The sequence below is a fragment of the Osmerus mordax genome, chromosome 19 (genome assembly GCF_038355195.1).
Source record: "Osmerus mordax isolate fOsmMor3 chromosome 19, fOsmMor3.pri, whole genome shotgun sequence".
Classification (NCBI taxonomy): domain Eukaryota; kingdom Metazoa; phylum Chordata; class Actinopteri; order Osmeriformes; family Osmeridae; genus Osmerus; species Osmerus mordax.
This window is the reverse complement of record NC_090068.1, coordinates 6,568,603-6,596,333: the sequence shown is the minus strand read 5'-3', so window position 1 is coordinate 6,596,333 and position 27,731 is coordinate 6,568,603. Positions and strand designations below refer to the sequence as shown.

At 42.5% G+C, this 27,731-nt stretch overlaps 5 protein-coding genes and 1 long non-coding RNA gene across 8 annotated transcripts; 4 read left to right on the top strand and 2 right to left on the bottom strand.

The window, feature by feature from the left end:
- Window positions 1-82: 82 nt before the first annotated feature.
- On the top strand, window positions 83-10,506 carry pigl (phosphatidylinositol glycan anchor biosynthesis, class L). 2 transcript variants are annotated; one of them, XM_067257775.1, is made up of 7 exons: window positions 83-476; window positions 831-930; window positions 5,588-5,678; window positions 6,957-7,024; window positions 8,278-8,309; window positions 9,492-9,625; window positions 10,037-10,506. In XM_067257775.1, the coding sequence occupies exons 1-7, from the start codon at window positions 188-190 to the stop codon at window positions 10,172-10,174; spliced, it is 852 nt and encodes a 283-aa protein (XP_067113876.1). In that variant the 5' UTR covers window positions 83-187; the 3' UTR covers window positions 10,175-10,506. The 2 variants fall into 2 exon arrangements, with proteins under 2 accessions (XP_067113876.1, XP_067113877.1); XM_067257776.1 differs by having other exon boundaries at window positions 9,492-9,633.
- A 124-nt stretch (window positions 10,507-10,630) lies between these two features.
- Window positions 10,631-13,189, bottom strand: LOC136963625 (uncharacterized). Its single transcript, XR_010879002.1, has 3 exons — window positions 12,924-13,189; window positions 10,837-10,951; window positions 10,631-10,654 (listed from the first exon to the last, which is right to left on the bottom strand). It is a non-coding gene; the product is annotated as an uncharacterized lncRNA (long non-coding RNA).
- A 372-nt stretch (window positions 13,190-13,561) lies between these two features.
- Window positions 13,562-16,366, top strand: ubb (ubiquitin B). The gene is made up of 2 exons (XM_067256942.1): window positions 13,562-13,604; window positions 14,198-16,366. Exon 2 carries the CDS (start codon window positions 14,206-14,208, stop codon window positions 16,261-16,263), a length of 2,058 nt encoding a protein of 685 aa, XP_067113043.1. The 5' UTR covers window positions 13,562-13,604; window positions 14,198-14,205; the 3' UTR covers window positions 16,264-16,366.
- A 1,921-nt stretch (window positions 16,367-18,287) lies between these two features.
- On the top strand, window positions 18,288-23,263 carry p2rx5 (purinergic receptor P2X, ligand-gated ion channel, 5). 2 transcript variants are annotated; one of them, XM_067257424.1, is made up of 12 exons: window positions 18,288-18,438; window positions 19,260-19,410; window positions 19,777-19,848; window positions 20,111-20,186; window positions 20,367-20,451; window positions 20,684-20,764; window positions 21,556-21,697; window positions 21,785-21,918; window positions 22,078-22,171; window positions 22,261-22,326; window positions 22,558-22,640; window positions 22,722-23,263. In XM_067257424.1, the coding sequence occupies exons 1-12, from the start codon at window positions 18,302-18,304 to the stop codon at window positions 23,008-23,010; spliced, it is 1,410 nt and encodes a 469-aa protein (XP_067113525.1). In that variant the 5' UTR covers window positions 18,288-18,301; the 3' UTR covers window positions 23,011-23,263. The 2 variants fall into 2 exon arrangements, with proteins under 2 accessions (XP_067113525.1, XP_067113524.1); XM_067257423.1 differs by having other exon boundaries at window positions 20,651-20,764.
- A 262-nt stretch (window positions 23,264-23,525) lies between these two features.
- Window positions 23,526-24,621, bottom strand: emc6 (ER membrane protein complex subunit 6). Its single transcript, XM_067257425.1, has 2 exons — window positions 24,438-24,621; window positions 23,526-24,293 (listed from the first exon to the last, which is right to left on the bottom strand). Exon 2 carries the CDS (start codon window positions 24,248-24,250, stop codon window positions 23,918-23,920), a length of 333 nt encoding a protein of 110 aa, XP_067113526.1. The 5' UTR covers window positions 24,251-24,293; window positions 24,438-24,621; the 3' UTR covers window positions 23,526-23,917.
- A 298-nt stretch (window positions 24,622-24,919) lies between these two features.
- Window positions 24,920-27,704, top strand: shpk (sedoheptulokinase). The gene is made up of 7 exons (XM_067257464.1): window positions 24,920-25,073; window positions 25,165-25,306; window positions 25,397-25,571; window positions 25,706-25,858; window positions 26,061-26,236; window positions 26,341-26,541; window positions 26,872-27,704. The coding sequence occupies exons 1-7, from the start codon at window positions 24,936-24,938 to the stop codon at window positions 27,264-27,266; spliced, it is 1,380 nt and encodes a 459-aa protein (XP_067113565.1). The 5' UTR covers window positions 24,920-24,935; the 3' UTR covers window positions 27,267-27,704.
- Window positions 27,705-27,731: the final 27 nt, after the last annotated feature.

The following is a 27,731-nucleotide window of genomic DNA, read 5'->3' as shown; positions in this document are numbered from 1 at the left end:
CGAAATACGGTGTCCTGTTCGACAACTTTTATTTTTGTGATTTTCATCTGATTTTGAAAATCTAAATCGGTATTATATTTTTGTAGGATTTAGGCCTACTACGAAACTTTACTGCAACTGAATATGGAACCATTGGTGTTGTGAACTTTGAGAAAACACGGATTGTTTACATCAACGCTCAATAATAATGGATATTCTTTTTGCAGTTTTTATTGTGGTGTCGTCCTATTTTATTTTGATCAAATGTATCTACAATCGATGTAGAAGCAGTTTTGCAAAGTCCTGTAAACATCTAATGACATTCCTCTCATGTAGAGAGAAATCCCCCCTCGATTCTCAAGCAAGTGATTTCGCTGTCGATGTGAGAGCACTGATCGTTACTGCACATCCAGATGATGAATGCATGTTTTTTGCACCAATCATTTTAAGACTTGTGGAAATGAAAATACCTGTTCAGTTATTATGTTTATCTAAAGGTAAGTCTTCAATTAACATATTTTTTCTTTCGCCAGCAACCTAGTTTATTAAAATGTCGTAATGCATCGGAAATGATAATGTTCTGAAATATTATGTGTGTTCGACTTCATGCAGCACCGGCGGCGCCGACAGCCGGCTGCAGCAGGCTGCCTTGAAGTTGAGAATGCCATTGGCTGCTTAAAGTCAGCCGGGCTGCAGGCGGCTGCAGGCGACACCGGCGCTGCATGAAGTCGAACGCACCTAATATCTGTGATTATGTAGATCCCACTGACGCTTAGTATTCTGGTCATTTCTCAGATTGGATTTTAACACGTGGTATTGTGTCAACTAAACGTCTTAAAATCACAATTTAGGGAATTTCTACAATCAAGGCTCCTACCGTCAAGAAGAACTTTATGAAAGCTGTGGTGTGTTGGGATTACCAGCCTCCAACATCTGTATACTTGATCACAAGTAAGGATTTTTGTTATTAAATGACTGACTATCGTCCAGAATCCACAGCAGTACTTCTGAGTAGGATATTGTGTGAGATGCCTAAAGTCCTCAACCCCACCCCCCCCCCCCCCCCCACCCCACCCCACGTGCGCACACACACCCCCAAATACACAACTGCCCAGTAATGCTTTTCTATTTTCAACACATTTATTTTTTGATAACCCAAAATAAGGAATAAACTAAGGAATAGTTGCGGTAGAATTACATAGACCTGCATGATTTGGCTTTTTAGTTCTAGGAGGATCTACACTTTTTTGCTCTTGATCCAGCTGGAAGGTTTACAGTCCTTTGTCTCTTGACTATTGTATTGTCCTTGACTTCTTAGGCCAGGGAGTCAGGAAGGATTGTTCTAAAACTCTCCTGTTATGGAGAAAGTGGAATGTAACCCCCCAGTGGCTGTACCAGGAAATTCTTCAGGTTCTCAGAACTTCAGGGTTGTTTGCATCTGAAATTACACAGTGGCTCGCCAGGAGTGGCATGTGAACTCATGCTCTGACCTGGATCTCTCGGAATTAAGATGACCGCCTGCCCAGATTGTCTATCCCATAGAACACGATAGTGATATAAAACCTCCATGCACACCTCCTCCTCAACCTCCGTAATCATTTGATCATCTTGTGCACACAAAACATGACTAAACTTTGATCCGAGTCAGCTCTATCTACATTTGTGCTGAACTGGCTTTCATTTTTCCCTCAAGGAGGTTATGCAACCCCCCCCCCCCCTCACACACACCCACACAGGGTATTTCAGAGTTTGTGCAAAGACACACCCCTACCAAGATCACAACCCCTGCCCCCAACACACACACGCTCTGCAAGAGCACTTTCTCCCTTCACTCTCCCCACCCAATTGTCTGCGAAAGCCGACAGCCATTGGACAGCATTTGCCACTGCTGTGAGCACTCCACATTTCAGACTCTAAACTAGGTCACAGGAAACTTTTTTTTTTTTAATGTCTGTAAATGATTGTCCACAGTTTGGCTCCATACTCCCTCTCCTCCCTACCAAGGAAGTGCAGATGTACACGTACTTGGTGGGGTTTGTCCTAACAGTTGTTTTTGGGAACACATCAAATAAATTGTTACACCCAGTGGGCTGTTTGTCTGTATGGGCCCTAACCCAAGGAGATGGAGGAGTGCTGCCGCACAGTGTTACAGATGGACTCAGATCAATCAGACGTTCACGGCTGGACATTATCCGAGAATTATCGACATGTGCAGACGCAAGATTTATACAAATATAAAGAAAAGAAATGAGCGTACACCGTTCAAAAAGAACAGTCTATTCCTGAAAACCAACCCCGCCTGAATTCAAGTCAAAGCCAATTAGGAAACTAACCTGAAACAATACATCTAACTATAGTTTTAAATCTTAATTTTGGTTTACATGTGTGTACGCAAGATTTATAACACAAATTTATGCGCAGGCCACGCACACCTGTGAAAACAGGGATTTTTTGTATTCCACAGATTGGTTTATTATCTTTAAATTGCTTATTTGTCTCTGGTAATGCCTCAGGATATCTGTCTACCTGCAATACACTGGCACTGCCACTGGAAAATGGCTGTTCAAGAAATTGTATAGAACTGCATATCTTTTCACGTCAAGTTTAGGGATCTTTTCTGTATCATGACATTGATATGGATTTTTAAATTAGCCAAATTTAAGATCTGATAGATTTTGGCCAAGAGTGACGTCTTTAAATACAAAATCTTGCATCAGCAAAGTGAATACACTTTTCTCCCTGGTCTGGGTGTTTGTGTGGATCTGAAATAGTGCATGCTGTTCCCACTCTGTCCTGTAGTCTAGGACTGTGTAAATCAGATGGAGGCTGGTTGGACCTTGTCAGAACTTAATGCTCACTGAATGGGACAGCTGTGTTGACAGTCTCTGGGGCCCCGGTACATGATGGGGCCTTTGTGATCAGCCCTGATCTGAGCACGCTCAGTTGCTCCTCCACTTGCACTGACACCAAGCGCCATCCACTCTCTTGCACACTGTGAGAGCTCTCTGCCCAAGTTCAACGACTCCAACCAATAAGGACATGATTCATTTGGCTCCAGCACACTTTCGTTCTCTGCAGTCTCACTACTGCTGGGGCTGTCTCAGCAGGGTCAAATCACTGAATCCCGAGGCTTCGATTTGTTTCCGCTGCTCGTCACGATTCACTTCTTCTCAAGTTTGCTGCTCGATCCCTCGCCCAAAACAGCCTGATAAAAAGCACTTTAGATTAGTCATGGCCTATTCCCATTTCGGAGCCAGGAGGTTTTGCACGAAAACACATTTGCACTTTGTAGCAAGCTTAGTTGAAATTCCGGTTTGCTGTGATCCAATGGTCTAAATCTGAGTAATGTATTTTTGTTTTTCCAAGCCAGCAGGGGGTAAAAGCGAGCAGAAGTCAGTGGCTCCTCCCCCCATGGTGCTTAATTATACATCGATCTGGAGTGAAAATAGCCCCAGCTGATTTATTCGCCTGGAGCGAAAAAGACAGTAACTAGTGGTGAGATGTGCCAGCTCTGGCCCTGTTTGGTCCCTTGCTGGCTGCTGATGTCAGGGACACAGGCAGGACAGTCACCACAATGAGTTCAAAACACTCGAGGACATCTGGAAACTGCCTGTTTAGTGGAAAAACTAAGTGATACGATGCAAGGGCTTGTTTATCAAAGCTGGGCTGTTGTTTTAGTATAACTCCTTTTCAATGAGGTGTAACTGGATTTGACTACGTTCCAGAGAAGGTTCTGGGTTTCTCTTAAGTAGGCTACTAAATCAGTGTTTAAGATTATTGTGCCGTGAAGGAGTTAACAGCGGTGTCTCCTTTTCCCAGCATGCCCTGAGCCAACTGTGGGGAAGGCAGCTTGGCACTTTCCTGTGCCTGGTGCTCCATGTGACCAGACTAAACAAGCACACACACACACACAGACACTTACACACTGCCGCTCTAGTGGGGCAAAGTTCAACAACTGCATACAGATGCCTGCAAGCAATTAGACATCCACATGCTGCAAAGCGAGAACGGGAGGGTGGTGGAGGTTATAGGGTGTTTGGCACCGTTGCCATGGTGAAGCTGACACTCCATCTTGAGAAAGGTCAGGTAGATCATCTGTCCTTTGTTTGTTGTTCTTTAGTTCATCCCGGTCCTCTTCTGCCTAGATACAGTTGCAATGGGAATCAGAATCTGGCTCGAACTAAAGAAGAGGCTTGCACATAACACTTACAACCCATCATATTTTTGGCCCACACACCACCAGTCACTACTAGCAACTGTGTTACTTTGCAACACAGACACTACCCACAGTTAGAGATACTGTACAGGATTCCCGTTCATGTTGTTTGTGAATCCTACCTGTTTTATCCCTCTAGCCATTTCTTTGTGCAGGGGCTATTGCATTGGGAAAGCTGGCCTTTTTTAGATGTTGTATGCATGCACCCCTCGGGCTTGACCCCAACGGCCGTGGCAGGCGTTTGATCAGTGTCCTGATCCATCACTTCCCTTAGCTGGCTCCTCTGTACTGCCCCATTGTCAGGAGCCCAGGGGGAGGTGGGACGACCTCCCCACGCTCCTGCCCCTCTCTCTCTCTCTCTCTCTCTCTCTCTCTTTCCCCCCTACTTTTAAATGTACAAGACTTGTCGCCACCCCAACCCCCGCCAACCTGCACTCACTCACTCTCTCTTACTGGCACCCTCTCGCTTTCTCTCCCTCTTTGTCTCTTTGTCTCTCTCTCTCTCTGCCTCCTGCTTTTTCGCTCTACAGATGCCGCGTCACGTGTTCTTCGGGTTCACAGCAGCTTGCATCAGCCAAGTCTATATTCGGGCGGCTTGTTCAGATCAACATGTAGCACGGCAATGGTTAACCTCTCTGAGAGCTGCCTCCACCCGCTTTTTCTAATGAAGCCCTCCGGACTTTGTTTTCAGCTGAACTGCCTTGACCCTGGTGTGTCTGAATCACTCTCTGTGTGCTTCACTGCTTCTCTCGCTTTTGAATGTTTGATGTCTCTGGAGGGGATGGAGAAAGGGGAGGGTGAGAGAGAGAGAGTGTGAGAGCGAGAGTTGGGAACAAAAATCCAGGATGATCTTTTTTTCTCTTCTTTTCAGACAATGAGGGATGTTCCATAGATGGTGTGTTGATGAGATGAACAGTGGGGTCACTTTCAGCTGTGTTATGATGGATGTTTGAAAACACCCTGGGCTGTATTTTCAGGCAGAACAGGACGCTAAGGCCCCATCGGCTACTCAACTCTACACTTCCCAGCATGCATTGATGCAGGAATTATTACACAGACCTAGAATTCAAATTTAGTGTTTCACTTTTTGGGAGGGTATACCTCAGTGGTTTGGGATGCTTGACTGCAGATCAAGAGGCTGCATCCTCAACTTCAAATCCCCTCTGTACTGTATAACGCTTTGGAGAAGTGTCTATTAAATGGATATTATTATAATATCTTGAATAGCTTGAATCATTTCTATGGGAACACAAATTCCACAATATCAAGTCGTTCTATAAACAGAAAGGTTTTCCTTTATTGCTTACTGTTGATGTGATATCCATGTACGTTTTTGTAACTTTCAAACCCCATTTTAATTTGCATCGTACCAACCCTCTTCTTGTCTTCTAGAGAACTCCCAGATTCCCCGAAGGTGGAATGGAACACTTCCTTGACATCATCCCTCATCCTGAAGCATATAACAGAACATTCCATCAACATGGTAGGATCGACACGTGTCTCTTATTAAATCCAACCAGCTATCGTTACAAAAGTTACAATGACATTCTTCTTTGATCTGGAAGAAGACCTTTGACCATTCCATTTTGGCAGCACAGTCTCCCGGCCATTATCAGTGTTCCTTTGGATTGGTTGGACTTTTGGATTACTCCTCCAAGGGTCTTCCTGAGCTACACTGGGTAGTTGATAATGAACATGAAAGTCAGGCATCCTTTGTATTCAGCCCAGATGACATCTAAACAGGGCCGAGTAGCATAGTCTCTGCAGCAGACATCAGCCGGGCATGGGAGCCCGTCTCTCCATGTTTACTCAGAGATTTGTATCAACCACACAGAGACGTTCCAGAAAATTAACCAAGAGGAATTTTGAAAACTAGACATATTTTTTTTTTTTTTTGCAACTAAGACAAAACCCCTAATCATACCATTTGCTCTGATAAAACCCTAAAACATGCTGCTCTCAGAAAGATAATTGGGGGACACTCAGACGGATAGGTGTAACCCTCAACTGAACAAACAGTTTCATGTAGATATTCCACTGCTGTGTTTGTCGTCAGTGATACAAATAGCAGGCGGCAGGATCATGCTTGTCTCCTTCATGGTTGAATGAAATGCTGACAACTATAAAACGAGGCCATTCCCTAGACAGCCTTGAATTCTTAGAATTGAACTGCAATCATAAGATCTCATGCAAGTACAGTCAGTTGCGCTGCATGTTTGTCTGTTTCTGAAAAGAGGTGGTTCATTTCCTGTAAACAATAGGAATATTCAGAGACACAGAGAAATGGGGTCCGCTCTCACCGGTGTTGCCCATGTGTTTCTTGGACTTGGGGAGTCTGGGGACATTTGATGCCAAGGAAACAAACGACGCCTAAAATGGCAGTTATTTGACGCGTGCTTCACTTTTATTTTAATTTTTTTAGAGCTCTACTCCATGTCCCCAGGTTCTGTGGGTTAGTGAGAAAGTGGGCGGAGCTGCCCGTCCTGTTTGGTTTCAAGGGCATAATCATGGGACATTTAGCCTCGGTATTGCAAACTGCCTTTAAACTGAAGGCTTTTTTTTGACCTGCTTTTTCCCCATATTTAAAAAGCTTTTAAATATCTGTTGCCTCCTGCCAAGTCTCTCCACTGTCAGACACACATGTGAGAAGTCCACATTAACCAGATACATTGGCTTCCTCTCTTTGGAGGATGGGTATTCACATGTCGGTTTCAAGCTTCCGCATCCATCCGTTTTAGAGTTTCGTTTGTTGTTGTTCCAGGTATTGACATTTGATGGGAGAGGAGTGAGTGGCCATGCCAATCACACAGCCATCCACAAGGCTGTCAGGTAATAGTCAACAAGGTTTTTTTTTTGACAGTGTTGTTGTTGATGATGTTTCGAAACCTTTTTGTGCTGAGGAAACATCGAGCATTGCGCCGTTTACGATGTTAGTGGTTGTCCCTGGATCTTGAACCAGCTCTCAAGATCCAATCACGTGTGCTACATTCCTCGACTTCATAATTATAAAGCGCAAACACCGCATGCTGGCAACATCCTGGCACAGATCGACACCCCTTCCCTCAAACGCCCTCTCTCTCTCCCTCCCTCACTCTCTGTCCTCAATCACACACACAGACGGTTTTGCATAATTCATCCGTTGCATTTCTGAGAGGTTGTTCTCATCCAGACTCCACCACCCGCCGCTGCTCTTAGAGAACCACAGTGAGCCACCTCCTAGAGGAGAAGGTTAGAAGATCTCACTGGGATACAGACTCCAGCCAAGTCCGTTGCATCAGACTGATGCAAAACAAGAAAGGGGTTTTCTTTTCGCCTAGTCTGATACAGAGCATAGCTCTAGTGAGCAGATGTCTTCATTAACGAGTGTTTTAGTATTCTCTTCCCCTCTGTTACTGCCTAAAGCTGGCTATCCTCCAATCTCTAGTCCTCATCTCAGGACAAGAGTGGAACTGCTGTCCAAACAGATCCCCTGATTCCCATTTGGTCTGCAATCATAACTGACGTTTACTCGTTTCTCATTGCCCAGCCCAGAGTTTCCTATGGAGCAATTATATCCCAGAGTAAAAAATAATAATAAAAAAAAAACATAAAACCATGCAAGTGAGCATAGACAGAGACATCTGAATTGCATCAGTTTGGACTTGGTCTTGTATAAGCGCTTGTAGGCTACAGGAGGACAGTCCATGCTGTTCTCTGCCAGCATCAGATTTGGGCAGAAAAGATTGACTGCAACAACTAGCGAACTGGGACATCCTTACTCCATAAACCATTTGTTGTAACGAGCAGCAGCTATAACATTTAGCACATCCACACATCTCACTTTGCTCTCCGACATCTGTCCGTAACAACAACCACACTGCTTTTGTTTTATTGTAGTATTTGATTGCCCACTGCTTATTTGCCATGTCTTTTGTGATATTTTATGTAGGATGACCTACACCCTACTTGAACTGTGGCCAAGGAATATTCACTGGGATGATCATATCATATCCTATACAGTGCACATCATTCCATTAGGCAGATACCATGAACAAATCCTTTAACCTTATTTTGTGGTCTGTTCATTTTACTTTTACCAACAGCTATCTTGCTTCTGCTGGGAAATTACGAGATGGTGAGTTTAAACCCCCCACAATTGTATGTAATCAAGCTCATTTTAAATACTAGAGGGAATCTATCTGTGCAAGATGCTGTGTGTGACAGCCTTATTTGTATTGACACAAAGGGTTTCAATCCCATATTGACTACATTTAATAATATTTGATGTTTTAATTCACGCATATTTGACAAGTTGCTTGCAGTCACATTCATAAGTAAAAAGCGCCCTCTACTGTTGAAAATTATTGTTGTACCGGTTTTGTATTCAGTCAGATAGTGGCAGTAAAACCCAATTAACATGCTTGGCCCCTGTCATCTAAAGCATAAGCGGTCTGAATCTATGGAATATGTTCAATAATCCTGAGTTCTTAGTTCGCTAATTGCCACATCTATAATCTAGCAAATGGATGCACCCAGCATCCATTTATCCTATACATAAACTATTCTGTCCATGACCATTTTAGGGTGACTAATCTCCTGTTTGAGACACTACAACTTACATTTCATAAGAATTCAAGAACCATATTGTGGTTATACATTTTTAGGAGATTTCCAAGGGCTTGTCACCAGGCTAATATCATATTTAGACTTGGTAGCATCTTCATTTTGTGGATAAACTGAGAACAGATATGGGGATTCCACTGAATATAAGTAACCCGTGCTTTAGACTATATACTTTGCTTGGTTGAATTATTTATGCACTTATCATGATGAAATGAAGAAACTCTTCCTAGCATTTAATTACAAACAAAACGATCTATTACTAACAATCAATGCTCTCATTATTCAGTGACAACTTCTATGAGAGCAGTGCTGGGTGAACCTTACTACTTCCTTAGACATTAATGTGTAGTTCTCACATGGGTCTTATCTGGTATTACCTTGAGATAAGCCACAATGTGATTCTAAGTTGGACTGTGGCTCCCCACTCATTTTAGCTTACCTAAAGCCTATTTTACCTTCAACTCTTAAGACATCTCACTCATCTCACAATCTGGTGTGAAATGCCAAACAAGCCACAAAATTGTTGAATTGGCGGGAAGTGAACATTTGTTTTCACTTAAGCAGAACAACTGTTATTACACTGATATACCGTACGATCTGCTCTTTGACAGTTAATAAATAGCCCAGTTACTGGATAACATTGTGTCAAACTGAATGGCATTGAAGTTCATTGGGTCTCTCTGGTCCCTCCCAGATTGCCGTGTCCTGTCCCTGTTGACTGTTGGCATGCTCAGGAAGTACCTTTCCTTCCTGGACATCCCTATCAGCTGGCTCCTCCCCTCCCAGCTCTGCTGCATCATTGGCTCACAGGGGTACCAGCAAGCCAAGGTGAGCCTGTAAGCATACACCACCCTACTCCAAATAGACATTGTTTTGCCGCTACTAAATACACCTCTCCTACTATTAAGGCCATGCATTTCAACACATGTTGCTATGTCTCTAATGCTGTTATAAATATTCAGATAGCTTAGCCAAGCAGAGGAAAGTGCATACACAAGTTGTGAGCTAAATGTGATTTCCGTGCCAATTTGCTTGGATGGGAAGATTCAATCATTTATAGTAAACAGATTGTCTTTGCTTGTAAAAACTGTTGCTCTAACAACCTATAGAAACAAAAAAGCATTCATACAGCAAATAGATCAGGAAAATGTCCTCAACAACACTGCTGTCAAGCGACATATGTTGGACAGCAGTATGATAAATCTGTACGTAACAACCCATTTTCTCTACTTTCTTCAGAGGGCCATGTTATGTCACCGCACCCAACTCCTGTGGTTTCGTCACCTGTACATTCTGTTCTCGCGCTACATGCTTGTCAACACATTCAACGTCATCCCACAAGAACCAAAACGTGAAGATATATTAAAGATCTATTAAGATCTGCTGTATCATTGCCTCACACATTTTATGCACTGGTTGTAAGTCACTTGATTGACAGTATTTGCCAAATGACTAGAATGTATGAGTTAGAATGTAATGACAATCTTAAATCTGTTTGCACTGAGTTTTTTTCTTTCTACACATTAATAGATTGTTATTAACCCTTAACTACAAGGGGTCAAATACTAACTTAAAATTTGGAGACAATAAATCAGTCAATTATCAATAAAGTTTATATTAAAGTTTATATTTCTTCAAAATTATAACAGAAATACAAATGTTGTCATTACTATGTATAATAATAGGAAATAAAGCTATATTTATGTTTTTCTCAATCGTGAGTGCTGTCTTGTACAGGTTTGGACATGTCCCTGATAGTCTTGTGACTTTGCATGCTCTCCTCCCAGTTCTCACCACAGAACCTCTCTGACGTCACACTGCAGACAGTTCCAGGATCCAGACAGTGTGGAGCTATACCTGGAGATAACATTCAGCACATCAGACAACATTCAGCACACAACACACAGAAACAAAGTTGACAACATTATACATGACTGATCCAATCAACAGTTACAAACAAAGGAGGAGTTCCTGTATAATATTAGAAAACAAACACACTGTGTATCTTCCTCCCATGCTTAGTTGTAGGTGGTTCTTACCATATCCATCCGGATTGGAGCGTGGGGTATAGAAACTCTGAACTCCACATATACTGCAAAATGTGTGCTTGGCAGTGTGGGTGTTAAATGTGTATGTGGTCAAACAATCCAAACCCTGCAATAAATAGGGCCCATTGGTTAGTTTATTAATAACAATACATTTATAATATGAAGGCATTTTCTAGTATCGTTTACATTTGTATTTTACCTGTAAGAGTGTGAAGTATTGTTTAGCCACAATAAAATGACGGTTCTGCTTTTTTGTACAAATGCTACAGCTGTAGGAAAAAAACATGGCTCCTAAGTCATAACTTCCTCATGTTTAAATAAGAATGAATAAGTAGTTAAAATTACTATTGGCATGAAAATGTCACGGGAATGTTGGAGTCATTATTTTAATACAGTCATACTTGCAATCGAAAACTATGATGTCTGGAGAATTCCAGACTTCAAATCTTACAGCCCCACAATGACATCCTCCTGTATGCTTTATACGAGCTTTCTCCATCGTGTATGGAAAAACATTCCAGTAGGCGATCAACTTTAGATGTGCTGACAGGGCATATTGGATTTAATATGGTAACGATACGCCCTTTGCCATCGTTCCGTTTCGACGAACTCAAAAGCGGAAAACGTTTTAACTATTCCAGTTATATGATACCAAATCTGTGAAAGGCCCTACGGTTAGTGACAGTTCAATCATTAGCTTGTTGACGCATTGAATGACTTGTGAAACTGCCACACCTTAATTCCGTTTGTGTAGACTAGAGCAATATAATGTTGCCAGACAAGTCCCACCCACCCACACCAGGCATTGGTATTGGTCATTTGCCCCGACAGAAACTTGCGTAGCCTACTGTTTTCAAAACAATCTTTGTATCCAACACAGTTGGCTGAACCCTGGATCTAACCAAAACAGTGTTTAAATATGATTATTTTCCCGTTGTGGACAACACGTTTGTGTCATACTTGATACTACCAAATCAACCATTTGTTCTTTACACATTCATTTTCATGTTGTCCTCACAGCTGCTTAAAATGGGCTTTTATATACAGCAAAGTTGTTTGAGGGACACTCACGCCTAATAATAAACAGCTGGTGCAAAGTACAGCAGATTTATTGGTACAAACACATTCCATTGAGGCTCAACCCACTCAAGACCGACGTGGATATCATGCGCTTGTCACATGATCAAGCTACAGCGCAGCATGCGAATACTGTTGCCTAAACTGTGACCATTCAGGAAATAGGAAATACAGTGACACTTATATCGTTTTTTTTTTAGCAACAGTCAAATGTATCAAGGCAATGAGGGTCTCAAATGACTAGCAATTTTATAAGTACACTCGGTCCCGTGGTGGACACATTTAAACTATAAAGCCTCAAAGCCAAATCAGTTTGACTATAAATAACTTAAAAGCTGCTTGTTCATCAGACTACCCATGTAGTCCCTGTCCCACACCATCTGTCTATGAAATATGTGGCAATAAACTATTTTTACACAGAAATCATTGTACATACTAGACTTACTATACTAGAGTTATTTTTGTACAAACCCACTGGAATAAAACTGGCTCTACCAGGTTATCTGGATTATCTGGCGCCTGCTGTTTTTCCTGCCTGGGGAATTCATCCCACAGCCCTGACCTACCCAATGTTAATCTTTTCATAGGATGACGGTGCAGTCTGACAAGCAGACCAGAGGGCACTGTATTTCCCAATCTCCCCTTGTTTGGTAAGAGATGACTGGAACTTTGGAAAATTGAGAAAATGTATCACACTGTGGGGATTCGAATCATACTAATGCATTTAGCTTGAGAAGATTGGTGTTAAAACCAGGATCTTAAATTGCTACACTATCAAAATGATTATCTTTACAATCAACATAAAACAAACAAAACCTCCCAAATCGAATGTTGTTTCATATTTCAACCTGTTATTTTCCAATAAAGTTCTTGTGGTTGGCATTACCGATAATTTTGATCAAAAACAGAATATTTACATTATGAAAAACGTGTTTAAAACACCGACTACATTCAGTTTGAGTTGCTACAAGTTATAGAGTATAAAATGGCAAGGAGCTTACATATCAGGTTTCTTTAGCATGACCTACTTTCCCCTGCCTGCAGACAAAGCAGCTGGTAGCATATGTTTGGGAAACACGTGTCCATCTGTTGCCTGGCACGTTTGTTGATGTACTTATGGCTCTACTAGTTGTTGCTAATGGGTCCACTGTAAGGAAAATGCCTTCTTAAGGTTATCAACTAGAAAAACACCCTATGTTTTAAAGGCGAGGTAAAATAAGAGTAAACAAATTTTATCTTTTTCACTAACTAACGCTAGATACAGTTGGCAATGAAAGGTTAAACGTCCAACATGGTGATACGAAACCAGCCAATCGTTATCCAAACAAATAACATTCAGCGTCCAATCAGACACTTGGAAGTGTGCTCATGGTCTTGGTCGTTCTAGCACATTCTGGAGACATCGCACTACAAATCACTCCGCCACAAACTTAACATTTTTAAAATGTATCTTATACGTGTTAAGATAGATGTAATGGATCAAATTATGTCTGTGAAAGTGTTTATGGGGCTGTATTAAACTGAAGTAAATCATCAGAGTACACGCACTGTTTTCAGAAGCGGATGGATATTGCAACGTACGTCACCACATCCGCTTAGTATATATGTCACCACCCAGTCGTTAGTAGGGTAAGAGAAGCTGAAAACACAACGAAATAGTATCAGATCGTACTCAACTTACAGTAAGTGGTTTTGTTTTTATTCCCGTTTAAGAATATAATTCTTAATTTATTTGAACTTAGTCTCTTTCGACGCCAGCTATTGTACCTAGACATACGCTGAAGTAGCCTAATACTGTAGTAGCCTAGAGCTAGCTAGTACACTAGCTCACTACTTCTGTAGACCAAATGGAATGCTTGAAAAAAATTCTTTACTAATTCGAATAAAGACTGCGATCTGTTGTAAACGTTGTAGATGCTTAACGTTGCGTTTATTTATTTTGTGTAGAGTTGTTGGCTGTCTCGTATCAAACATTTAGCCTATCTACCTAATGCGTAGTCATGCTAACGCTAAGCCTCCATTAGCTGTACAAAGTGCAGTGCGAATAACACGGTGGTGGTAGCCATAGGCTGGTAGCTAGCTTGGATGTCTAAAATGGCGCTTGTGATGGATAACATATTTTGTAGTTTAGCCTACAATGTCAGCATTTCTTCATAGATTTGTCTTTTTTTAGCCCAATGTATTACAATTGATAATCGCATTTTGGAGCATTGTGATGCCAACCACATTTGTTTTGAAATGAATTCATGTTAATGACTGCTCATTTTGTGTTTAGGTATAGACATGCAGATCTTTGTTAAGACCCTCACTGGCAAGACCATCACACTTGAGGTTGAGCCAAGCGACACCATTGAGAACGTCAAGGCCAAGATCCAGGACAAAGAAGGCATTCCCCCAGACCAGCAAAGGTTGATCTTTGCCGGCAAGCAGCTGGAAGATGGCCGCACCCTGTCAGACTACAACATCCAGAAAGAATCCACCCTCCATCTTGTCCTTCGTCTCAGGGGAGGCATGCAAATCTTCGTGAAGACCCTCACTGGCAAGACCATCACACTTGAGGTTGAGCCAAGCGACACCATTGAGAACGTCAAGGCAAAGATCCAGGACAAAGAAGGCATTCCCCCAGACCAGCAAAGGTTGATCTTTGCCGGCAAACAGCTGGAAGATGGCCGCACCCTGTCAGACTACAACATCCAGAAAGAATCCACCCTCCATCTTGTCCTTCGTCTCAGGGGAGGCATGCAAATCTTCGTGAAGACCCTCACTGGCAAGACTATCACACTTGAGGTTGAGCCAAGCGACACCATTGAGAACGTCAAGGCAAAGATCCAGGACAAAGAAGGCATTCCCCCAGACCAGCAAAGGTTGATCTTTGCCGGCAAGCAGCTGGAAGATGGCCGCACCCTGTCAGACTACAACATCCAGAAAGAATCCACCCTCCATCTTGTCCTTCGTCTCAGGGGAGGCATGCAAATCTTCGTGAAGACCCTCACTGGCAAGACCATCACACTTGAGGTTGAGCCAAGCGACACCATTGAGAACGTCAAGGCAAAGATCCAGGACAAAGAAGGCATTCCCCCAGACCAGCAAAGGTTGATCTTTGCCGGCAAGCAGCTGGAAGATGGCCGCACCCTGTCAGACTACAACATCCAGAAAGAATCCACCCTCCATCTTGTCCTTCGTCTCAGGGGAGGCATGCAAATCTTCGTGAAGACCCTCACTGGCAAGACCATCACACTTGAGGTTGAGCCAAGCGACACCATTGAGAACGTCAAGGCAAAGATCCAGGACAAAGAAGGCATTCCCCCAGACCAGCAAAGGTTGATCTTTGCCGGCAAGCAGCTGGAAGATGGCCGCACCCTGTCAGACTACAACATCCAGAAAGAATCCACCCTCCATCTTGTCCTTCGTCTCAGGGGAGGCATGCAAATCTTCGTGAAGACCCTCACTGGCAAGACCATCACACTTGAGGTTGAGCCAAGCGACACCATTGAGAACGTCAAGGCAAAGATCCAGGACAAAGAAGGCATTCCCCCAGACCAGCAAAGGTTGATCTTTGCCGGCAAACAGCTGGAAGATGGCCGCACCCTGTCAGACTACAACATCCAGAAAGAATCCACCCTCCATCTTGTCCTTCGTCTCAGGGGAGGCATGCAAATCTTCGTGAAGACCCTCACTGGCAAGACCATCACACTTGAGGTTGAGCCAAGCGACACCATTGAGAACGTCAAGGCAAAGATCCAGGACAAAGAAGGCATTCCCCCAGACCAGCAAAGGTTGATCTTTGCCGGCAAGCAGCTGGAAGATGGCCGCACCCTGTCAGACTACAACATCCAGAAAGAATCCACCCTCCATCTTGTCCTTCGTCTCAGGGGAGGCATGCAAATCTTCGTGAAGACCCTCACTGGCAAGACCATCACACTTGAGGTTGAGCCAAGCGACACCATTGAGAACGTCAAGGCAAAGATCCAGGACAAAGAAGGCATTCCCCCAGACCAGCAAAGGTTGATCTTTGCCGGCAAACAGCTGGAAGATGGCCGCACCCTGTCAGACTACAACATCCAGAAAGAATCCACCCTCCATCTTGTCCTTCGTCTCAGGGGAGGCATGCAAATCTTCGTGAAGACCCTCACTGGCAAGACCATCACACTTGAGGTTGAGCCAAGCGACACCATTGAGAACGTCAAGGCAAAGATCCAGGACAAAGAAGGCATTCCCCCAGACCAGCAAAGGTTGATCTTTGCCGGCAAGCAGCTGGAAGATGGCCGCACCCTGTCAGACTACAACATCCAGAAAGAATCCACCCTCCATCTTGTCCTTCGTCTCAGAGGAGGGCAGTAAATGTCCAAACCACCAATGTTTCTGTTACCAATTTCCTTATTCCTTAATCTGTTCTTTTTATATAATTGAAGCAATATTGTTAAAATAAAGATGTTAACTGTTATCTCCTTTTGCTTTGTCACAATTTAGTTATTTTATCCTTTGACATTTTTCAACACATGCTACTCAAAAGTAGTATTCACAGAATTGTTGCCATTAAATTGACATCCTACTCAATTTGTAGCATTTGTCTATCCTTATGTAAATTGAACTTGGCCTACTTCTTCCACGATCCAATACAGACAATTGATGTGTTTAGAAGAGTTAACTGTTACAAACATTCACAGAACAAATACCAGGTGTTTTGGGATACTCTAATGCCCTCCACAGACTTGACAGGACCACATTTTGACAGTTTGTCAGTGTTATGGTAATTATCACAAATTGAGGTCAGCATATACATGATTGGCAATTGCAGTTATGAGCCGGTTTTAGTAGAATGCTTTTGGGCCGACTGCAAAGGTATACGCAATAGAATAGTGATATCTATTTTACACACTAATACACATTGGAATGTTATTTGAACTTACAGTTTAAGCTTTTTGTATTACACCAGTAGCCACAGTAATAAGGTTACTAATTACCAATACCGCAGATACCTGTTAATGCAATGGCGTTTCCCCTAGTTTTACAGCTTTGGAGGGGGGGGGGGGGGGGGTCGTGTAAATAAGAAAGAACTTAAGGCCATTTAGTTTGTTTAATAAAAGACCAAGCTATGGAACTTTTATAGGAAAGGTAAACTTAAATTATCTGGAGCTATATATAAATAATTTTTTACTAAATTAACTTGACCTTCCAGGGTGGGTGGGGGTTGCCCCTAATATAATGGTAGGGGAAACACTGAATGGATATGCATTTTGTATGACGCATGTCAATTTATTTACCTACTCACACTAACACTATAGGTTGCATTCATGGGGATATTTTATTTATATTTGTTTCTGGCTACTTAATAACCTAGGCTACTTAACTGTATAGACTTGGAAAATACAAATTCCATTTGCTTACAAATGAAGCATTTTCATTTATTGTGACAGAAACAATAAATATATTAGAACAATCTAAACGTTGTTAGATAACAGCCTGAAATGTATTTGCAATGTGCCTTGCACTCAAAGCCTTGCACTCAAAGCCCTACAAGAACTTTACATTGTATCAATGTTGTTGTAGTTTGATCTATATAGCCTACTCTGTACACAGAATCTACAAGACTATTCAAAGAAAGGTTTTTTATACCTTTTATAAACCTTTTTTTATTTCTCCTTTCTCAGATGGGTGTTTGTAGGCTATACGCCTAGTGAAAGGTAAAAGTTACAATCATAAAACATAATATACAATAACGTTTTTAATTGCAAATGTTATTGTCTTTGATATTCTGTGTAGATGATCTGTTACATAAAAATAATCATCGTGTCATAAGTAATAGTGTGGTGAACTTGACGAGGAATTGGAGAAAAAAAGGAGATAACAGATTCACAGACTGAGACAGTTCCATTCCGTGGTCAAATGTAAGTAGCCTCAAGAATAGCCCTTACAACTCCCAGAGAAGACGTAGCCTATACCAGGGAGTGTCGGGTAGCGGAGACTATTTTTACTTTACTGTCAGTCATCAGTAAATGTTCTATTTCAACTGAGGTGTAGGCTAAGGGTCTTGTGTTAAGTATCCCAAAATAAATTAATGAAAAATAAGCCTGATAAGAAGTCCTGATCTGACTTCACAAGCTCTTCGTTTCAAGGCGACAGATGAGGGGTACACGTTAATTCCTGCAAATAAATGTAATGTAGGCCTAGGTTAAACCACGAGAAAGTTATTTGTTATTTAACATTTTCACCTAGTTTCTCAGCATTTCAAATACAGTCTTCACTATAAACGTGCAACCTTTGGTTCAATTGTTTCAACATTTAGGCAGCGCGTATTTGGAACTGGACAAATAAGTCTGGCCGCTCTGTTCACTGTTCAGTTTAGCACACGCTGTCACCGGGCGTTGTAGCAAGTGGAATGGCTGGACCTGTTTTGGGAATGTTTTTTTGCTCTCTCCTGAATTACAAAACAGCTAAATATGTTATCGCTGAAAATAAGAAAGTTGGAATATTATTTAGACTCTATCAATTGGCCATACTGGGATACTTAATCGGGTAAGGTGTAACTATTTTGATGCATAGCCCGTTGAGCCGTGGTTAGATTTATTACAGTAGAAATGATCTAGTTTGGGGTCTATACAATTGCTTTAGGTCCGTCCAGTATTAAATTGTCAAGCGCGTCTTTCTCTTCTCGTAGTTTAACCTTGCCCAAATGTTTCGAAATTTGGGTCGTCCTCGTGTTAGCTGGATGCCATAACACCCTCAACAAACTTGCTACAAATTATGGTCATGATATTAATATTATTCTTTTTTTTAATACATTTGACAAGATTTGTCCTGTTATTGTTATACCTGTGCCTTAATTACTGACAAATGCAGTTAGAATATTTTTTGTGGCGTTGTAAAATGATTAATTGACTCCAATTAAGGCACGCTACTTGAAGCGTGCCTACAACTCCCTCAAGGAAATGTGAAATCTTAGATTCTGAAAGTTACATCGTTAGTCTTTCATCAAGCTAATGATAATTACAAGAAAAACGTTAGCTAATGGCCCAGTTGATGTTTGAATGCCATCGACACAAGTGTATTAAGCAGTTGGCCCATTTGATACATGGCACTTGCATACTTTTCATTCTCTCGTTAGGCTGTACCTACAACATTTCATGCTATTTTGACACATTAGATCATCGACTAACCCTAAACCAAACTTGCTCTTACACATCAAACAGCATATGAAGTATACATTGCATCAATGTCGTTGTAGTTTGATCTTCTTTATAGCCTACTCTGTACACAGAGAATCTACAAGACACAATTCAAAGAAAAGGGGTTTTATATCTTTTACAAACCTCTTTTTTTTATTTCTCCTTTCTCAGATGGGTATTTGTGGTTAAGAAAGGATATCAAGAGAAGGAAGATACTTGCCAGAGCTCAGTCATCACCAAACTCAAAGGTGTTGCCTTGACCAACAACTCAGTCTCTGGACTTCAACTTTGGGGTGCAGAGGATTATGTCATGCCACCGCAGGTGAGAGGTTTCCAGCCCCCCAATTGTTAACCCCTTGTTTTCTGTTTCATTGTCCTCTCCATCACATACTGTGGTAGGAGTCTCTAAACAATGGTGTCAGCATGGACTCTTCTGTCGCAGCATGCAGCATACAGCATTCAGTCCATTCTGTTGGATCAAAAAGATGTCCGTTCTCCCCAATGCTCTGATGAATTTAACTCATTTACACTTTGGCTGGCCAATGTTGGTAGTGAAATTCTACTTCCTGTACATACTCGGCATAATTAGAGACAGGCTAAATGGGAACACTTTCACGGCTACAAATCCTAAACTGAACTTTACTTATGGATGATCTATGTATGTGTGTGCCTGTTGTTGTGTTTTTAGGGTGAGCAAGTGTTCTTCATTGTTACAAACTACGTAGAGACCCCAAATCAGAGACTCGGATTCTGTGCCGAGGTGAGTTGACGACAACAGCGATGACCATAAAAGGCAAAGCAAACTAAACGAGTCATTTGAGGTACATAACGCTGGAACAGCACACAGACGTGTTGACATTACATTCCATTTAGTCATTTAGCAGACGCTCTTATCCAAAGCGACTTACAGTAAGTACAGGGACATTCCCCCGAGGCAATTAGGGTGAAGTGCCTTGCCCAAAGACTACATCAACTTGGTATTCACAAGTGTAAACACTATAGCCTGGCATTATGCTTTCCAGAGCCCCAAGGTGCCAGACGGCCATTGTGTAAACAATTATGACTGTGAAGAGGGCCAAGCTGTGAAAGCAGGCCATGGTAAGGACTGAGTAGTCAATTACGACCATTTCACTCCTTTGTCACATTTGTCTTCAGTGTACACAATGCACAGTATTAATACACTTTATTCCATTTCAATTGACCTAAAGTGGCTGTTATATTTCTACTTCCACTAAACAGGTCCACTTTCCAATGTATGACCACAGCATTTTCTTGCAGGAATAAAGACTGGGTTCTGCATTAATGAAACGGGGACCTGTGAGATACACGGCTGGTGCCCTGTTGAGCACCAACGGAAACCATCGTGAGAATATATCCATTTTGAGCTTTTCAGAAATAGTCTTTAGTGTGCCTGGTCCACACTTGTCCACACCACAGGTTGTCTGCATCCTAGCGAAAGATTGAAACCTGCACAATGTGGGCCAGGACTTATCTTAAGGCAAGGTCAAAATGTGGCCTTTGCTGTTAAGTGAAACACTTTACCTTGTTTTTTTTGGGCCAAGATATGGTTGGGCTACTGTTTCTCTCGTTTTCAGGGAGGCTTCCCTAGCCGTGGCCGAAAACTTCACCGTCTACGTCAAGAACTTCATCAGGTTTCCTAAATTTGAATTCTCCAAGTAAGTGGCTGTGAGAGTTTTTAAGTGGGGGGAAATCTCCAGAGACACAACGACATGTTGCACACTATGGGCGAGTGAGAGAAAGAGAGAGGGGGGTTTGTCTGCTCTAAAAACGGCTTTGAATAGCTGTCAGGGTACAGATCCCCTTCTATTTTTAAGTCCCCCCCCCCCTCAGCCTGTGCTGCTGTGTGCTCAGTGATACAGTGAGGCGGTCATCTGAGATGTCCTTGACGGCAGGCACTGCCCTGGACAGGTGTCAGATCAGCCTGTGTGCTCTCACGTCACTGTTGCTGTTGCTGCAGGCGCAGTCAACTGGAACACTGACCGAGTTCTTGGTCTGTTTGACAGAAAAGCAGTCAGATGTCTAACCAAAGCTTATTCATGCTTTAACCCTTGTGTTATCTTCGGGTCATTCTGACCCATCAGTCATTGTGACCCACCGTCGTATTGCAACAACTTTACCGCATACAAAAACAAAGTGAAGCATTTTCTTTTAACCGTTGGGCAGTCTCAGACCCCCCACATTGCAAACGTTAAAAGAAAATTATTTTGATTAGTTTTTGTATTGGGTAAACACAACGATGGTTCGTTATGAACCTTTGGGTCATGTGAACCGAAGGCAGCACAAGGGTTAAGGACGTTCTAGTAATGTTATGGGTTTCATGTTGTTGCTCATAATGACTCTAAATAAATCTGAATGATACTGGTGGCTAGAGGTTATCAGAGTGACTGCACAGCAATAGAATCAGGTTCAAACTACAGATTCTCTTGTCCCTCTGTGCTCTGTTTAGATCAAATGTCCTTGACACCAGTGATGACACCTATCTGAAGAGATGCCTCTATGATAAAGTCGATCATCCTTACTGCCCCATCTTTCGCCTCGGTGATGTAGTCAGCTTAACAGGAAATAGCTTCCAGGACATGGCTGTGAAGGTAAATTGAAACCACAGGTCATCGTTGGCCAAAAAGAAACCCAAGGTAAGCGCAGTTCTGTCAGTGAATTCTTGACTTTTCTTTTAGGGTGGGTCAATTGGAATTCAGATTGAGTGGAACTGTGACTTGGACAAGGACTACTCGCAGTGTAACCCCGAATACAACTTTGTCCGTTTGGATTTGAGCTTAAACAACTCAGCCATATCCGGGTACAACTTCAGGTACATATCCCCACAAAGATGCTACATTGAATGAAACTCTGTAAGAGATGCACTGGGAAATAGGTTTGAAGCTGGTGTGTTTCAACCCAAACCGATCCTTAAGTGTTGGAAGTCCTCAGTTGGTGAAGTCCTCAGTTGGTGGTGTTGTATGTTTTCCAGACATGCCAGATATTTTAAAGATGAAGCCGGGGAGGACTATCGAACCTTGTATAAAGTGTATGGAATTCGCTTCGATATCATGATCAGTGGACGGGTATGTCAGTGATTTGTATTCTTTTTATTACAATGCGTCTCCAGTAGTAATATAGCAGTCCTGATAATTTGAAAGTCTTTGTTTTTCAGGCTGGAAAATTCAACATTGTGCCTACATTAATTGCCATTGGATCTGCGATTGCTTTGATGGGTGCAGTAAGTTCTAGTCTAGATATTGAAATCCATATATTCAATTGTATCTAGAATTAGCATTCTGTTCAATCCTCATGGGTGTGGTATAGTCTGTCTCCACTAGATGGTAATAATTATCTGTTCATTTTAAGGCTGATTATGTAATTACAACAGACAACAAAGTTACTCTTGACTCATCATGATCACAATCCAGTTCCAAAAGCTGTGGCCTTGTCTGATGTCGATTTGTTTCAGGGAGCCTTCGCATGTGACATGATACTTCTGTACATGACGAACACAAGTTCCTACTACCGTGAGAAGAAATTTGAAATAATCAAGTAAGAGTTCTCTGATACGTTCAATGTAAAGTGAAAACGACAGTATTGGGAAGACCTTAATAAACGTTGTCCGTCCTGTAGAAAAGACCGAGGCTCAAAGCACCGAGATGACAAGACGACGCACCGAGACAAACGACACAGGAAAGCAGCCAATCAACACGCCGTCACAAACCTTTCTCCGTCCACACAGAAAGCAGAGGGACAGGAGCCAACCGATGCATCCACAATGCCTCAGTCTGAGGAGAATCCCCAGGCAGTGGAGAAACGGGGACCTACCTGTCCGAGAAACACAGGCCAACGCTACTCTGCTGTTCTCCCTCCTCGAACCGCAGAGACAAAGCACCATATCACTTTCTCCCCACGGAGTTAACCAGTTCTTCTTTGATTGATTGAAAAGCTGCTGCATCATCATCCAGAAAGCTAGATCTGGTTATGTGAATACAAGGAAGGGTGAGATGACCTCGACTGACTCCCACCAGCCATAAAGGGCTGCTTGCACACCTCGGAGGTCACGCATGCCCTGGTTGAACAAGGCTGTGAGCTGGCACAGTATAGAAATGCCCTGCACTAGGCTGACATGATTAAAGCCAAATCAGAGAACAAAGCGCCGTTTCTGTTCAGAAGGGATTTGTTTATTGCATGTGTTCAGTTGAAAGTAGAGTGAATCTTGACATGCTGTCGACGTCTGTTGGACCAGAAAAGCCGGGCTGAGATGTTTACATATACAGTAAATCCTTATAAAGTCCCGTTGTAATTCAGCATTAAAAATAGAGAAGCACATTCTATTATTTCATACCTCTGGGACTTTTTCTTTATCCTTTCCAGTAGAATTTGTGTTCCCTAGTAAAAATGTACACAGCTGAGCAGATGATTAATAAATGCACATAGTTGTATTGTCTTTTTTTATTTAGTACAATTTGGTCAAAATTATCCCAGTTGCAGTGCTTAACTACCTGGCTTGTCAGCAAGAATATCACCTCAGTGGCTGCTTAGAATAATCTATACGGATGTTTTCATTAGTCTCAAATTCTAGATGTTAAGTACAATGGCCCCATTAAATTGACAGAGCTGAGAAACAATTACAATGTATAATAAATTAATGTCACACAGTTTATAAGTTCAGTGCAAGAGGAAAAGCAGGCTAATGTTTCATTTGATAAGTGTGTAAAATCAAACCATAAAGCAATGGGCATTGGACATAAACAGGGGTGTTAGATATTAGACAATACATCTATGATAATTAACAAACATTGAGTCACAAATACAAGCATAACATTTTAGTATACATGCACCATTCCGTAGAGGAAAGTCCAAAATAGGATGTAGGTAAAAAGACCCCCAACAAGGCCCCCGGTAAAGAGGAGTCGCCGAGATTTGAAGCACTTGTTCCACCGACGACCGGCCTTGAGGATGAGTAGAAGGGATAGTAGAAACGATGCGAGTAAATAAAAGACGAAGCCGTAGAGCCCAGTTAAACCAAGAATTCCTGCTGTTGCCCCAGACAGCGCTGACACAGATGTACGACAGTAGTCCAGAACCGCGGCGTTGCCCCTCACAGCAATCTCGCTTATGAATTGTGGTCCTTCCCGTTTCGCCATCACAGAAGCCATGTCTGTACGATACTTGCAGCGAGCGTGTCAAAGACTGCTTCCACTGACGATCAAAGAAAGGGAATATAGTTACCGACAATACCGATGCCATGCTGCAAAACGGTTGTTTTGCCGTGTAATAAGGCAAGCTAAGCAGCGAGTTTGCACGATGTAATACTTAGCTTAGAGCTAACAGCTAGTTACTCACCTTGTGTCTAGAAGAGTGTATATCGTAACGTTATGATTTCTTCCACGATCATTCAAACGGACATAGCTTGTATATCGACGAGTTGGTAATTTGCCTAATATAAACAAAAGGAATGTAATTTAGAGATGTAAAATCAATTTAGTTAAAAGTTTAATCGGGATTTCTGTCAGACTGAGTCGGCCATTTTGCACGAAATGCATGATGGGCGTTATTGTACACGAGTTTGATTATTGGACTTCTTAATATGAAATAAATTGCTGCGTATTTTTGATGCTGTATATCTGTGTTTTCATTGTATTTATTTTACTTTTTATTCAGTTACTCGCGTTCCCTAACTTATTCAATAAGTTATTGTGATAATATAAACTACTTCCAGATGACCTTTGGTCTTAGCTACGGTGTCCGTCTGTTTCCAAAATACCTATCAGTCTAACGTTACCCAACATTTTATTTACACATTTGTTTGCCTAAGTGACCAAATATTACACAGAAGTCACTATGGGGAAGTATGTACTCGGCATAGATATAGGTACAACTTCCATCAAGGCTGTTTTACTCGACTTAACTTCTAAAGCCGTTTTGGAGAACTCCAGTTTGCCAACCAAGGCAGACATCGTTGCTAACGGTGGATCAAACGTATGTGACTGTATGTAGCATATATGTTGCTCTAGCAATGTTTTCTTAAAAAAAAATAAAAAATACATGAATCTGTTTCCTTATTATGCAGGTCAAAGAGCAGGACACTGGACAAATAATAAACGTTTTGAATAAGTGCATCGCATCTTTACCTGGAAATAAACTCAAGGATGTTATTATGATTGGGGTGTCAGGACAAATGCATGGAGTTGTGTTTTGGAAAGCAAAATCAGGTACCAAGACAATGTTTTGTCCTATTTGTTGAATTTCTTTATTTTGTGTATTTATTATTGTATGTCAACATTCTGAATACCACTTGCCAGGCTGTGACTGGTCCAGTGGAAACCACTTCAGAGCCAGAGACACCAGTCAGCTGATCACCTGGCAGGATGGGAGATGTAACAGTGATTTCCTAGCCACTCTCCCTGCCCCAGACTCCCATCTCAGCCTAGCCACAGGTTTTGGTTGTGCCACAATCTTTTGGTACATGAGACACAGGTATGCATGGCAAACATAATCTGACTAACATAAACCAATATAATACACCTGCCTACCTATCTATATACACCCCACACATTAATTTATACACCCTATGAATATGCTTGTTGTGTTTGTCTTGTGTTTGGATGCAGGCCTGAGTTCCTGGCTGACCTCACAGTGACAGGAACCATCCATGACTATGTGGTGTCTATGCTGTGTGGTTTGGAGAGATGTGTGATGACGGCACAGAATGCTGCCAGCTGGGGCTACTTCAACACTGCCACCAACCAGTGGAACAGGGACATGTGAGTATGTTCTGAGTGGGACTAATATGATGCTTTTGTACTAGCATTAATATATGAATGGTGACAGCTACTACAGCAAACAAATCATATATTTCAATGTGACAACGCCCTTGCATCCAGGTCCTAAAGATGACATTTTAATATGTATATAATTGTGTGTATCAATGGAACTAACATGGATATCTGTGTGTGCATGCTGTAGTCTGAAGAATGCTAATTTCCCTGTGCACCTGCTCCCTGAGTGTGTGGAGTCTGGAAGCTTGGCTGGGCAGACGTGCTCCGAGTGGCATGGCATCCCTGCCCGCACGCGGGTCGGGGCAGCTCTGGGAGACTTCCAGTGCTCCGTCTACTCCTGCATGACGGACGGGACAGACGCAGGTGAAGGGGTCGGAGGGGGCGTCCTCTTGGGGGGGGGGGGGCGTCTCGTCTCCCGCGTTGTTCGTTCGTCGCCGCGAAACACCTTTGTCCTCCTTCCCTTGCAGTTCTCAACATCAGTACCTCAGCGCAGCTGACGTACGCCATGCCAGAGGACTTCACGCCTCCACACGTCCCCAAGCCCGCCTCCTCCGTCTCCTACTTCCCCTACTTTAAAAACTCCTACTTGGCTGTGGCGGCGTCACTAAATGGAGGAAATGTGTTGGCCAGCTTTGTGGGGATGCTGAGTTCGTGGATGAAAGAGCTCGGTAAGTTGACTCATTCACACTAACATTGCAACGTATATGTAACTGTCCCTTGGTGCTGTAAAAGGCAACATGATACAATACCTTTCATGTGTAAGAAACAGCTCCCCCTATTCCTGTCTGAATTGCCGCGCTTTCCTTCGGCTGCAGTTTGATTGACAGTGGTTTCACAAAATAGTCCATGGATGGGGTTGGCCCCCCTTGCCAAAGGCGATTGATTGGAACATAATTGGTTGGAAAGTAGCTGGCCACTCCAGAATGTACATTCTACTGGCACGTTACCATTCATCTCACTGACCCAAGTTCACCGGTATTTCTCATACCTACCCACAGGGGTAGACATGAGCGACTCCAGCCTGTATGAGCAGGTGATCAGGTGTGCCTTGAGCCAGGAGAGCAGTGATCTTCGGGTGAGTCCCACCCTCCTAGGAGAGAGACACAGCCCACACCGCCTGGGCCAGGTGTCCGACATAACCACCTCCAACCTCTCCCTGGGCCACGTCACCAGGGCAGTGTGCCATGGTATTCTGGAGAACCTCACCTCGATGATGCCCCCCGTGTCTCTGCTAGCGGCAGGGGTGGAAAGGATCATGGGTAGCGGTAGCGCCCTCTCTCGTAACGAGGTGCTGAGACAGGAAGTGGAGAGGGCGTTCCCTGTGCCAGTGGTGTACGGTAGAGATGTGGACTCTGCTGTGGGCGTGGCTATGGTACTCTGTGATCGATTCTGAACGTAACTGAACTCTTATGCCTACTTGTCATTCCTGCTCCCGAGTCATGTTGTGATTTTACGATTATTCTGCATTTGTGCATATTCCTTGCATTATCAGTAATTCCAGTTGCATTCTGAAATACTTGACTACTGTATACATTTCTAAGAAATCCTCATAAATGGGTTTGGATGATGTGAATTTATAACTGTTAATAGCATAAATTGTATAGTGTGCAAGTAATGCACACTATACAATATAGTTGTGTCACTTTTGCAGTACAGTTAAAAACATGTATCTGTCATCACTTTTGGACAGTGATTGTTATGTTGATTATCATAACTGTTATCAATGGCTAGCTGGATTTTGTATGCGATAATTGCAAAAGTAAACCTTGCCGATTTCTCCACCACATTGTGCAGGCCATCGTTTTTATATGAATTCATCCATTATCGGTAATGCCGTTTGCGTAATTTTAAAATCATC